This window comes from Pteropus vampyrus, unplaced genomic scaffold (genome assembly GCF_000151845.1).
Source record: "Pteropus vampyrus isolate Shadow unplaced genomic scaffold, Pvam_2.0 Scaffold35, whole genome shotgun sequence".
NCBI classification, from domain to species: Eukaryota; Metazoa; Chordata; class Mammalia; order Chiroptera; family Pteropodidae; genus Pteropus; species Pteropus vampyrus.
This window is the reverse complement of record NW_011888816.1, coordinates 4,380,648-4,393,149: the sequence shown is the minus strand read 5'-3', so window position 1 is coordinate 4,393,149 and position 12,502 is coordinate 4,380,648. Positions and strand designations below refer to the sequence as shown.

General features: G+C 47.8%; 1 protein-coding gene and 1 pseudogene across 3 annotated transcripts in view; one reads left to right on the top strand and one right to left on the bottom strand.

Moving 5' to 3' along the window:
- The window catches only part of MYRIP (myosin VIIA and Rab interacting protein), a 238,878-nt gene that overhangs the window by 211,932 nt on the left and 14,444 nt on the right, over positions 1–12,502 (top strand). For all 3 annotated transcript variants that reach the window (XM_011357403.2, XM_023529072.1, XM_023529073.1), the window contains one exon: positions 8,345–8,539. In XM_011357403.2, the coding sequence (XP_011355705.1) occupies positions 8,345–8,539 (195 nt within the window). The remainder of the gene's footprint in view (positions 1–8,344; positions 8,540–12,502) is intronic.
- Positions 4,240–4,355, bottom strand: LOC111738155 (annotated as a pseudogene).

The following is a 12,502-nucleotide window of genomic DNA, read 5'->3' as shown; positions in this document are numbered from 1 at the left end:
CAAGAAGGAAAAAGTCAGGCAACGATCTAAGCAATGGGCTTATCAGGCAGAGGAACACATACAAGGCCTCATGATGAAAAGGACCTTGACAAGTTCAAGAAACAGATTAAAAATCCAGGGTGGCCGGAGCAAAGGGAAGAGTGGCGGGAAAAGCAAGAGACGGTAGGGGCCAGATTAAGTAGGGCCATGTGCGCCATGCAGAGAACTTTGGCTTTTATCCTGGCTGCCATGTGCCACCTCCTTTCCTAGTGAACGTGGAAGGCGTTTCATACCTTGTTGGGCTCCTTCAGAGCTGAGCGTGTGCCCTGGTCGAGCCCTGGTTACTGCCAGCAGTGAGGCAATGTTTCTAGTTGGTATCAGGAACCATTTTTTTCTGAGGAATGACTCATATACAAAAGCAGAAGATATTAATGACCGTGATCACCTTCTCAGCCAGGAAAGAAAGTCCTGCCCGCTCTCCACCTGCCAGGGAAGGCTGGTCAGGTAAGGGCCCCAGCATTCCAGTCCCCTCTCCCCAGGTCCTGAGTTAGAAGGACAAGAACATGAACTCAGGGAAATAGTTTAATACTGAAACTCAACTACAAATAGCACATTTTTAAAAATCATTTCTATAATTACCATTTAAAAGAAAATCTTACTTATTTCATAAACGGCTTGACCATCGAAACCTAGGTGATTTAAGAACCCCCTGCTACAGCTCGGTTCTCTAATCTGTTATGTTTCATTGTTTCAGTTTATTACATATGCTAATTTATTAGGTTCGCGCTCCAATTTCTTTCCGAAACTCTGTGCCACCCTCTTTCATCAAGTCACTCTTCGGGGACGTGAGTCTGTTTGTGGAGCATGTATTTTGACGGGTTGTAGAGGCATAGCCGGAATGCCTTATGTTTCATGAGAACTGAAACATATTTGCACTGAATTTTCCTAGCAGATTTCTGTCAACTATTTAGGGGGACATATGGAGCTGCTTTTCTTACCTTTGAGGGGAAAAAAAAAAAAATACATGAAATCAGGCATTTGGACAAATTTCCTTGCTTGCTCTGGTAGTTTGATGGAAGCGTTTCATAAAGCCAAGACAGCATCTGTAACACGGGACGGAAAAGCGAGAGGCGGACTGTGCAGTCTGGATCATGCTTGAGCAGGTTTTCTCACAGACCGCATTGTTTTTCACTCCGATTGTCCTTGGCGGATCGATCCCAGGTAGGCTCAGTCAGGAGCTGGTCACTCAGTAGATCTCAGGCTCTAGTGTGTGGCTTGGTCGTTGACGTGCCAAATCAACGAGCTCGTTCTGATTGATATCAGGGGGGGAGGCTGTAGAACCACCTGAGGGGGCTCCCGGTATTAGGCCTTTCTCTCACTGATCCGTGGTTCACTGATCTGATTATTCAGTTCTGTTCCATCGTCCCTTTCTACAGTCCACTGGGTCCTGGAAATTAAGCATGTGGAGAAGGTGATGTGACAGGTGGGAAAGAGTGTGGACTTTGGAGACCAGAGTCTCTGGGCTCAAATCCCAGTTCTGCGTCTTCTTCACTATGCCATCGTCTCTAAAGATGGGATCAAAACGCCGACCATGTCAGGTTGTTGTGAGGGTTCCGTGAAGTTACTTGAACCTAGAGTCACACCTGGCACAGAAGGGACCCACCCTAACTTGGAGCTGGCTTCCTTCTCTCTTCTTCTGTTCCCCCTGGAGGGGTCTCCCAGGAGCAGCACTGGGCAGGGGCGGAGGTGTGGCCCAATGTGTCTGCAACTGGAACGGCCGCAAGGCTTTTCCACTGGGCCTTGCGCGCCCCTTTGTGTTCTGTCTTTAGAAGACCCCTGTTAGAGTCCTTTCTGGTATTTAGGATGTCTCCTGTCCCTCAACAGCCCCCTAAAGAACATTCATTTATCACATCGCTGAAAGGAGGACTGGAAGGCCCCGCATTTTCTCATTTTCACTAAAGCCGACTATGCAGGTTGTATCCCACCGACCTCCCCCCCCAAACCCTCTCAGGAAACTTGACGTCAAAAATCACAGAGTCAAGATAAAGACTAAACAAATGACTTGGAAGTTACCCCATTTGGGCATTTGGCAATCGCTCAGTCTCTCGGGTTGTGAGAAGGGTTTTTGAAATACTACATTTTTCCTTGTTTCAAACGCCTAATGAACCCTTCGTTCTCACCTAGCATTTAAGTCGGCTTTCATGGTATCAGTCTCTTCCAGGTCCCTCGGCTGGAAAGCACAGCAGCATCTTGCCGTCCGCCTCATCCCTGTACAGACACAGCATCTTCCGTTCTCTTTCTACAATATCATGCCTCTTGTCCTTTCATGCCCAGTGCAGTGGCCCCACCTCAGGCCCTGTGACCTTTCGATTCGAGCTGTAGAAATTGTTTCTGATGCTCTTCTCTGCCTCTGATTCTCCCAGCCCTAAACCTGCCCCTCCCCTGGCCTTGGCACTGCCTTTGTAAAGCACGGCCCTCTCAGACCGGGCTTCGGAATCAGGCAGACCTGGGTGCTAGTCCCAGCTCCCTCAGGGCAAACCCCATCCCCTCCCTAAGCCTCAGATCCTCATCTGTAAGGTGGAGTGTTCATACTACCTGCATCCTACGGAGGTTAGCGGGGTTAAATGAGGCGAGGCAAATAAAGTGCCTTTCCCAGAGCTTGGCACTCAGTAAATGACAGCTCTGGATAACAAAAGCAGCAAGACCCTGCAGCGGCTCGTGACCACGAGCAGTGCAAAACTCAAACCGCTGAGCCTGGCATTCTGGGTCCTGGGAGGCCTGGCCCCCTCTCCCTTTTCCCATTTGTCATCTTCTGCATGTCCTGGGCCGCAGTAAAAAACAGTGGAAATGGTATTTTATAACTTTGTTGGTATCGAAATTACTGCATTAATATTATGTACTAAAACATGTTCCTGGGCCTAAGATTTCATTTTTTTTTCTTCCAATTTTAAAGAAATTAAAACATTTTCATGGGCCCCTAAAACAAGGGTGGGCCCTAGGCCCCATGCTGAGCCCAAGGGTAAGGAGGCCCTTTGCAAGACCCTGCAGTGGTGGCGGTCCTTTGCCACTGCCCCTCCGTGTTTCATAGATTGACCGAGGAGCCTCAGAGCATACTGTGTGCTTCTGTATCTCACAAAACACCTAGTTCCCTTCAGCTTCTGCCTGTTTAGCCTTTTAGCTCTTGTTATAAGCATCTGCACGGTGTTTTAGGTGGAGCTGGGAACATCCTTCTGCCCCAGATACCTGTATACATCACTTAATCCTCAAAGCCGTTTTCCCACATTGCATTAGATTGTCTCATATCAGGACTTATATCAAGTCACATAAATGGGTACCCTAGGCTTCTGTTGCAGCCCTAGTTCATCACACACAGCCAGACACTGAATCTGTTTTGGCCCAGCCGAGACGGGCAGGTGCACACGCCTGCACCAGTCCAAGGGTAGAGCTGGGGCTGGAATCGGCCCTCTGTTGTTCCAAAGTGTTCTCTTTCTATTAAGCCAGGCACCTAATGAGCCCATGCTGCTCACATGTTCACAGGCTGGAGCCATTCTGCTGAGCAGCATTCCCTTTTATTCCAGCTCAGAACGAGTTTGCATTTCTTTGTCCAGCACGAAGCTTTCAAATGAATGATGACTGTAGAAAAATCTCAGGAGAATTTGCAAGAATTGCTAATAAGCATATCTGTCTAGCGCTTAGGATGAAACTGTTTTCTTCTTTAGAATTCTATACATTCAGAATCTCTCCATGACAGCACCTTGCATTCTGAGTGTCTTTAGGAAACAGTTTATAAAATTTAAAAAAAAAAAAGAGTAAATGGATTGAGATTTTGTTCCTAGCAACATTTTGCTATGAAGAGGAAGTGCGTGGGGACAGGATGGAGAGATCGCCAAGGCCTAAGGTTCGAGTTCGTGGGGAGTGAGCCAAAGAGAAGTCTTGCTCTGCCCTGCCGGCCCTAGAAGGGAAAGAATGACAGAGCTGGAATTTATGACTTGGGCCCTGACTGGGTCTTCTTCTGTCTTGGGTCCACTGAAACGGCCACTGTGGCAGGGCCCTAACCTCAGAGTGGTACCTGTCCTTAAAGTTCTGTGCGTGTCGGTCCTGTTTTGGTTTTAGTCAGGCAGGAAGGATGAGTCTTCATCAAGGCAGATACTTATTTCACTTCCTCACTGATGAGGGATTGAGGACACCCCAGCTTAGGCCAGGAGGACCAGAGTATTTCTTTCTTACTTTTCTTAATTTTTTTTTTTTTATGATTATTTATGCCTACAGCACCTGGTCTTCCTAGGTGGTCTGCCATCCAAGTACTAACCAGGCCTGACCCTGCTTAGCTTCCGAGATCAGACATCAGGCTTGTTCAGGGTAGCATGGCCGTAGACCATGGACTGTGGCTCCACTGGGGCGCGAACCCAGGACCTTCTGCATGTAACGCAGACATGCTAACCGCTACACTGTGGTACCACGTCCAACACTGGAGTGTTTCTTGTCACCTCTGTACCCTCAGTGTTGGGCTATTGATTTCTGTCCCAGGGGCGGTGAAGTTAATGTTATGGATAAGATGTTTCATGTGGGGCTGGGACAAAGATTGAGCCCTAGAAGTGGACACTTGGGCTCTCAGTGGTGGGGAGACCAAGGAGTGTGGTTGCATCAGAGCAAATGCAGCCCCTGGTGGACCAACAACTGGCAGCACACACTCCGAGCCCTGTGCGAGGTCACATTGGCACACGCTGGGCATTTTAAAAGGGAATCGTGCGTATGTCTGGCACTTAATCAGACTGGTTGTTTCATTTGTATTTGTTTGATCACTCGAAGGTTGAATTTGTTTACTACATGGGTTCACAGCCAAGTTCATTGCATTGTCTGTGCAGCCCATGGCCACGAACATCTTTGAAGCCAACCTTCCTGTTTTGCAATAGCCCCTATTCTGTCAGCTGATTATCTCCACACTTTCACCTCTCCCTTATTAGATACCATGAAACTGTCACATTTGATCCTTCTTATAATTAATATCCGGAATAATGTCAGTTACCGCAATAGAGAGCTCTCGCTTGCTCTCGAATAGTGCTTGTTTGGACCGTTCAGCTCGTGTCTCCAGGGCTGTGAGCAATAAAGCAGAAAAGATCTTCAGGTTTCTCCCCCACACGGGACTCCCTGCCAGCACCCCTGAATCTCCATCAGCTTTTCATCCGAACAAAACCCTGTCTGGTGCCGCACAGGGCTTTATTTAACAGAACTGTAGACGGTGGTGCTTTCTACTTTTAAATCTGCACTGGGCAGAGAACAGGACGTTTACATAACAAGTCAGCATTAGCCCTGTAACAAATCTAATCTCTGTTACTGGGCCAGTGAGTCATCTAAGAAACAGGAAGGCTAGGTGCCCCGCTCCTGTCTGGCAGCTAACTAAACCCAGCTTCCATCTTCACTTCCAGTGAGTGCACTGTCCACCCTCCTCCCGCATCCCAGCAGACAGCCCAGTCCTGAGGAACAGATGAGGAACACGCGATTTCCTGCACGGGCTTGTAGATTCCAGGTTGTGTTTACCAGTAGAGAGCAAATCGGGAACTCCCGCCGAACAGAGAGATCCTGTCCAGTTTTCATGGGATTATTCTTCAGTCGCTTCCCCCATCCGGAGGCTAGCTCCCTTCTGAAGCGATCGAGGCCCTGAACCAGACCGCAGACCAGCTGCGCCCGACTCCTCACTCTCACACAATGGCAAATGCAAATGGCTTCGGGGCCAGGAACGCATGTCACCGTGTCAGGTGGCTGGGGTAGGGCTAAAGGCATGCCATGAGGGCAGGGACTGTATCCATGGTCCACTGCTTCTCCCAGCACCTGGAGCAGAGCATGCACACTATGGACCCCCAATCAAAGATGTGGAATGAATGGTGGACACTGGACAGCTGGGCCGTGCATGTCTCACAGATGGCGTTCTTATCAGAAAAGCATGCCTCTGGGCAATATTTGGCTTCTAGCTTGCAACCCCTATGATTAAATAAACAAGGCTACTTATGGACTGAATGAAACAATGAGTGCCAAGCAACATCGGTGTCCAACTTATTGTTTTGATATTATATATTCAGCTAGACTCAGGATACGGATAATTCTTTCTGTTTAAGCACCTCTTGAGTCCTTTCTATAATAACCTTGGCCTGTTAGTGACCCTGGGCTAATTGGAGACTGGTGTCAATGTTCACACTTTCCATTCCATCATGCCGTGGTGTCACTTTTTTTTCTAAATCTCTTAGTCATATGTCTTCCTTTTCAAAAAATGTACAAAGACACCTTTTCTACCAAATAAGGGGCAAACTTTCTAAATACATGCTGTATTTACTAAGAAGAGGGTAACAAATCTGCTTTCCTATATAAAATGCTGCCTTTTCTAAAAAGGACAAACAATGGTAGTTGTTTCATGCCAAAATCATTTCAAGCCCAGTTCATCTTCAAAATCTGCCACATCGAGTTACAGGGTCCTGGATAGTGTGGGACAGCCTCTCGAAAGTTTTTCCTAGAGGGAAGAGTTGGTCCTGGCTGCTTCCTTGTACACTGCCCTTATTCTGGTGGGTCTGTGTCACCTTCTCTTCATCTCCTGCTCCTGATGTCCCAGACCCAATGTCTTTTGGTTTGTAGCAAAAATCCCTTGAATCAAAAGGAATATAACTGTTGGGTCAGTCAAGCAGCTGTTGTGACATAGATAGACTGAAGAGGAGCCCACTGAGCATGTCCCCTAACCCTAGGATGCATTGACAGGTATGAGACCATCTGCCTCAGCATAGAAGCCCACAGCCAGCTTCTAGACTGTGGATGCAGCCACTAACATGTCACTTAGACACTTTGATTGCCTAGCGAAGTGGGAGGGCTATCAAACACATCCTCTAGTGAGACAAAACCTACAATAGGATCTCCTTGGAGGAAAAAACCTTGCAAAATCAAACCATAGCTGTCATTAATATTTTGGTCAGGACCTATGAGTCAGTTGGATATGAGTCAGAAGGTACTAAAGGCATTAAAATTCCAGCTTTTCCTGAAACATTTCACTGGTCAAAAACAAACACAACAAAACATGCCTGTGGGTGACATTTGACTTCTAATTTATAAACCCTGTGATGAAATAAACAAAACTGATTATAGATGGAAATCATTACTGCCGAGCAACATTGATATCTAGCTTATCAATTAATGCTATATGTTCATATGCACTCAAAGATGCAAATAATTCTTCATGATTGAAGAACTTCTGCTCCATTAATGACCTTGGCCTAGACCTAAACCAATTGTAATTTTGCGCCATGAATGGATGTAGAAGCTAGAAGCGACTTGTGTCAGTTAGGAACATGTTCAACCCCAAAGAACAGAAAATTTGGCCTACAGTGGCTTCAACAGATAGGGAATTATTTTTCTCATGTAACAGGATACATAGTGACTCAGAGGCAGATAGTGACTCACCACGGTTCGGTTCATCGAGTGCTGTCTAGGCACAGTCTCCTTTAGTCTTTCTGGTCCACCTTGCTCTGCGTTTTGGTATTCATCCTTGCCTTTCTCATAACTGCACATCTATGCTCAAAGCAGAAGGAAGTAGGGAAGGGGAGCATCGGCTGCACCTACTCACCTGTTAAGAAAACAAAAGCTTTTCTAGAAACCCCCCAGTAGGCTTTCCCTTCAGACTCACTGGCCAGAACTATGTCACATGACTGCCCCTAGCTGCAAGGGAGGCTGGGAAATGAGTATTTTTCTGTTCAGCTTCTACGATGTAAGAGAGCAGTGGAGAACAGGCCCGAGAAGAGGTGTGTGTGAGCTACCGTACAGTGGCTACCAAGACACTGCCCGGAAACTCTTTTCCAACATTCTCACTGTACAGATGACCAAACTGAGTTCTGGAAATGGGAAGTAGCTTGGCCAAGGTCCCGTAACTGCATGAAGGGATAGCCAGATCTAGAGTCCTGGTCTCCCAGCTCCCAGTCCAGAAAGCTGACCACTGGACCACACAAGGAATAGAGTTTGACATAGTCTGTGACTGAAGCTCCGTTGAAGTAGTAGAATATCATCCAGAAAATGAAGTGATGGATCTAAAACTCTCGGCAGCGGGCAGAGCACATAGCAGCTTCCATTTGAGCTCTCCTTCCTCCCTCCCTAAGAATCTGAGATAATTCGGTGGGAGCCACAGAAGCTGGGCCAAGTCAAAGCAGGCTCCTTCTGAGCTCCCTGCCTATTGTGTAGGTTGTTCACCCCTTCATCCCTTTGGCACGTTGATGTTTGCGTGTGTGATAGCAGAGGCAATCTCATGATGAGCACCATGGTATCGTAGAATTTCCCTGTCATTGTTAATGTGCTGTTCTTGTCTTCTGTCCCCTCCTGTTATCGGACCAAACAGAAGTATTCTGCTGTTTCTCTCTGCAACATCTCCACAGAAGTCCTGAAGGTCATCAACGCCACGGAGGAGTTGATAGCAGAGTCCGCGGGCTCCTGGGAATTCCCACCCGGCTTTCCAGACAGAGAGAAGGGGACATTTCCTCTGGGGACAGACCAAGTGAGACTGGATGAGCAGCTGACTTCCCTGGAAGAAAACGTAAGACAGTGTGGCTGTGCCTTATGTGGGGCAAACTTGTGCAAAGGGGCAGCCGAGGAAGCTGTAGCTCATCACAAAGAGTGCGAAGACACAGACACACCCCCGCCACCGCCACCACCATAGCAAAATCGTTCTCAGGAAGGGTCTTAGGCTGGGTTCCACAGAGGCATATCTTGGGATGAGGGTTTGCGTACAAGTGATTTATTAGAGAGGTGCTCCCAGGGGAGGCTGGAAAGGGAGTGGAGGGGAGAGGGAAGAAGCGGAGCCGCGCGGTGCTCTTAGACAAGGGCACCTCAGTCTGTCCGCAAGCAGTGTCCACAGCAGCCCAAAGGCAGTCTTCTGTATAGATTAGAGCTGTTGGGAACAAAAGCACATTGAAGTGTCAGGGGCAGGGAGGGGAGGATGCGAAAGCTATAAAAGAGATCTGTGGGGACCCAGGTAGAGCATCGCTGGTGCCTCTGTAGGGAACGAGTATGGTTGTCCACAGAGATGAGGGCCCTACAACTGTCTGCCCCACTGCACAGATATGTCTGTTGGTCATGGAATTTTTTATCCTTCTGACTTGTGAGGAAAGAAAGAATGTAATAGATTCTTACATATAAATATCCATGATTGTTGCTAAGTATAAAGGTCCGAGGAGAATTCTCCAACAATGCAGACCAGGGGTGACACAGAGAGATCTCAACGTTAGCCACACAGGCCACAGTCACCATCTCCAGTTAGCATGGTCCTGCCCATAAAGCTGGCATCAAATCGAGTCAGATGATTCCATCTTTCCAAACCCAGAAGAGTCAGCCCTGACTAATGAATGCTGTTCTCAGAAATCAAGAACTGTTATTAGAGGAAATTTTTTGTTAAAGTTGGAACCACCAATTCAAATTGCTTTAAGTTTAAAAAAAAAAAAAAGCCAATATTTGTTTCACTTTAAGGTTAAAGACTCTCTCCCTTTGGATTCCCCATAAAACCTAAGCGTACGTCTCTCTGACCACTTACCTCATTTTACTGTCCTTTCTGTTCATCTGTCTGTCTCCCCTTACATCGGCACCATTGGCATTTGGGATTAGATAATTCTTTGTTCTGAGGGGCTGTCCTGTGCGTGGTAAGATACTTAGCAGTATCGCTGGTCCCTCCCCACTATAAGCCAGGGGGAGCCTCCTCCTAGTTGTGACGATCAAAAATGTCTCCAGACATAGGCAAACGTTGGAGGGGGGTGACGTAGAGAGGCGGGGGGCACAATCTCCCCAAGGCTGGGGACCAGGTACATAAATTCCTGCAGCACAGGACCTGCTGGCTTTTAATCTGCAGCCCTAGCCCTTGGCCAGAGCCTGACACAGAGGAGGCGCTGGAAGAATGCTTATCTGACGTATGATTACATCAGATGGACGAAGTGCTTTTTTTTCAGGAAGAAACGTTTTATTTCTAATGTGCAGGGTCTCTGTGCCTTAAATATGTCTAATACAGTTCTTTGAGCACTGATAGTTCTCATCTAGGACACCCAGAATCGAAAAGGTCAAAATAAAGATAAGGTTCACCAGGAAAGGGATGCATTTTTTTTTTTTTTTTTAACAAAGCATGGTATCAAAAAAACTTACAACGCATGAGATAATCCGGATTTAAATGACGGCGGTCGGTTCCCATGGCATACCTAAAGCAAAGATGGCATGCCTTTCTGCTCCCCAAGGAGCATGTTGAAAAACAGCCTTGCCAGAGTTTTTGTTTTGTAAGAGTCTTTTATCGTACATTATGTTTCTCTTCTTGGGTTTGTTAACGCTTTCAGTTGGAAACACATCCACTTACCCACTGATTCAAGATGTCACCTACCCCAGCAGGAACATGGGCTGAAAAGGTCTGGGTTTATAATTCACTGCTCCCTGTCCAGCATCTTAAGATGCCTCGCCTGTCCCCAGAGTTAACTGCCTCTTCCTTCCTCCTTCTTCCCTTCCCCGGCTCCAGCTTTTCAAATTTCCCCGCAGAAGAAACTCCAGCCATGTTCCTTTGAATTCTGTGGGGTTTTGAGGCCGAGAAGGGATGACTCTTCTCTTTATCTCTTTAGTTCACCAGATCACAGAGCCCGGGCAGGTGGCTCCGCTCTGTGGTTTCCAGGATGGAATTCATTTGAGCAGCAGAAGGTCAAGGCCGATTGTAAAACGGGCCTCTGGGTGCAGCTGATTTAATGAAACCGAGCCTTTGGTCGGCCTGTGTTCTAAAGAGCGTGCCTTCCTTCCTCCGCTGCCTTTCTCCTTTGTGCTGAGGGACCCGGGGACCGGCAGAAATAGAAACAGCAACACTTATTCTCGCCTTCTGAACATTGGCTACCGCAGACCAGGACTCTGGGATGAAAGAGAACATATGCTTGAGAAGGTTTCGCCTTTAAAAAGACTTCTGAAGCCTTCAGAGCTACGTAAGATAAAAATGTCACATTCACAGGTCGAATCTCCTGTTTTCATAAACTGCCTTGTTAATAATCCACTTAATTAGAGGAAGGCATGGGGATTGCAGAATTCCCTTAGTCTGCCGGCTTTGACGCTTCTCACCTGCTGCTGGAGCTAGCACTGTGAGATCAGCTCTTGTCTCCCCCAAAAGGCACGGGCTAGTCCCAGCCTTGCCTGCACATACAACAGGGGCTCAGTTCCTGGGACTGAATGCCTGGGTCTCTCAGTATTTGATGCTCTTGCTGACAGCTGTAAAGCGTAGGATTCTACTCTACCTGTTGGGGTCTGTCTGACTGGGAGAGGAGAATTTCAGGAAAGGATGATTGCCTGAGGTGTGGGCAAGATTAAGGGATGCTGGAGCATCCAGAGAGTCACAGGAGGAGGAAGCAGTCACCCACTCAGGCAGTGTAGCCCAGGGAGAACTGGTGTCTGGAGGGGCACCCCCTCATGGCAGCTGTCACCATGGCTCCCACACAGCTCCGGGAGACAGCAGGGGAACAGAGCCTCAACTTCCTTCTGCCTTTGATGTCCTGCTGGTGTCTCCCGCTGGCCAAACCCATCCCAGCCAGCAGGGGAGCCTTGGAGATGAAGTTCATACAGGTCAGCCCCACAGAGAACAGAGCAGGGCAGAGAAAGACGGCAAATGGAGCTAGGGGTCAACGGAGGACCACTAGCGTGACCATTCTCAGACCCGTGGTGGGAATAACAGGGACCTACAAGGGCCACCTTGTGGATTTACACAGAGTCGTGAGTGGGAGGAATGAGTCGGCTCCCACCTCCATCTGAGGACCTCCTCATTCTCATCTTTGCTAAATGACAGAGACAGCCCGGGGTAGCCTGTAATTCCCAGCCAGAGAGGCAGTGGAGAGACCGTCCCAACTTCCCTGTTAGCTTTTCCCTGTAACTCTCGGCAGCACCGCATATGTTGGCCATTATACAGCCAGTGGCAGCAGACGCAGTGGAATTCCACCACGAGGAGCCCAGCTCTGTCACAGAATCAGGACCAGGCAGAGGATGTTGGTCCTCCTTATATGATGCCCTGGGCACAGAAGGGGAGTGAACTAGAACCTGTGGAGGTGGTCATGGCTTCTTGGGTGGTTTTCCGCCCTCAGAGAGTAAGAAAAGAAATACTAACAGTTACTGTCTAATCTTAGTCCCCTAAAGTGTATCTCATGGAGGGCAAGTCCAGTAAGATGCTCTAAGATCAAATAAGCTTGAGAAATCTGTGTACTTTTCCTAGGAAAACTGAGATACACATTAGCCCGTTAAAGGCTCTGAGAAGTCCTGCAGTAATCTGCTTAATTCTCTTTATCCCAGGGGCTTTGACCACAAAGTCCTCCCTTAATTTCATCCCTTCAACCATTTCGCGAAAGGCTGGTTGAACCAGAGCCACTCAGTGGGGTCGTGATGACTAGAGTCACAGGACATAGATTATTCAGACATGGTAATTGTAGTTTTCACCAAAAGTGGACGTTTATTAAGCAAGCGATTCCAGGTTAATGTTTTTCGATGGGTTATTTTTTAATACTAG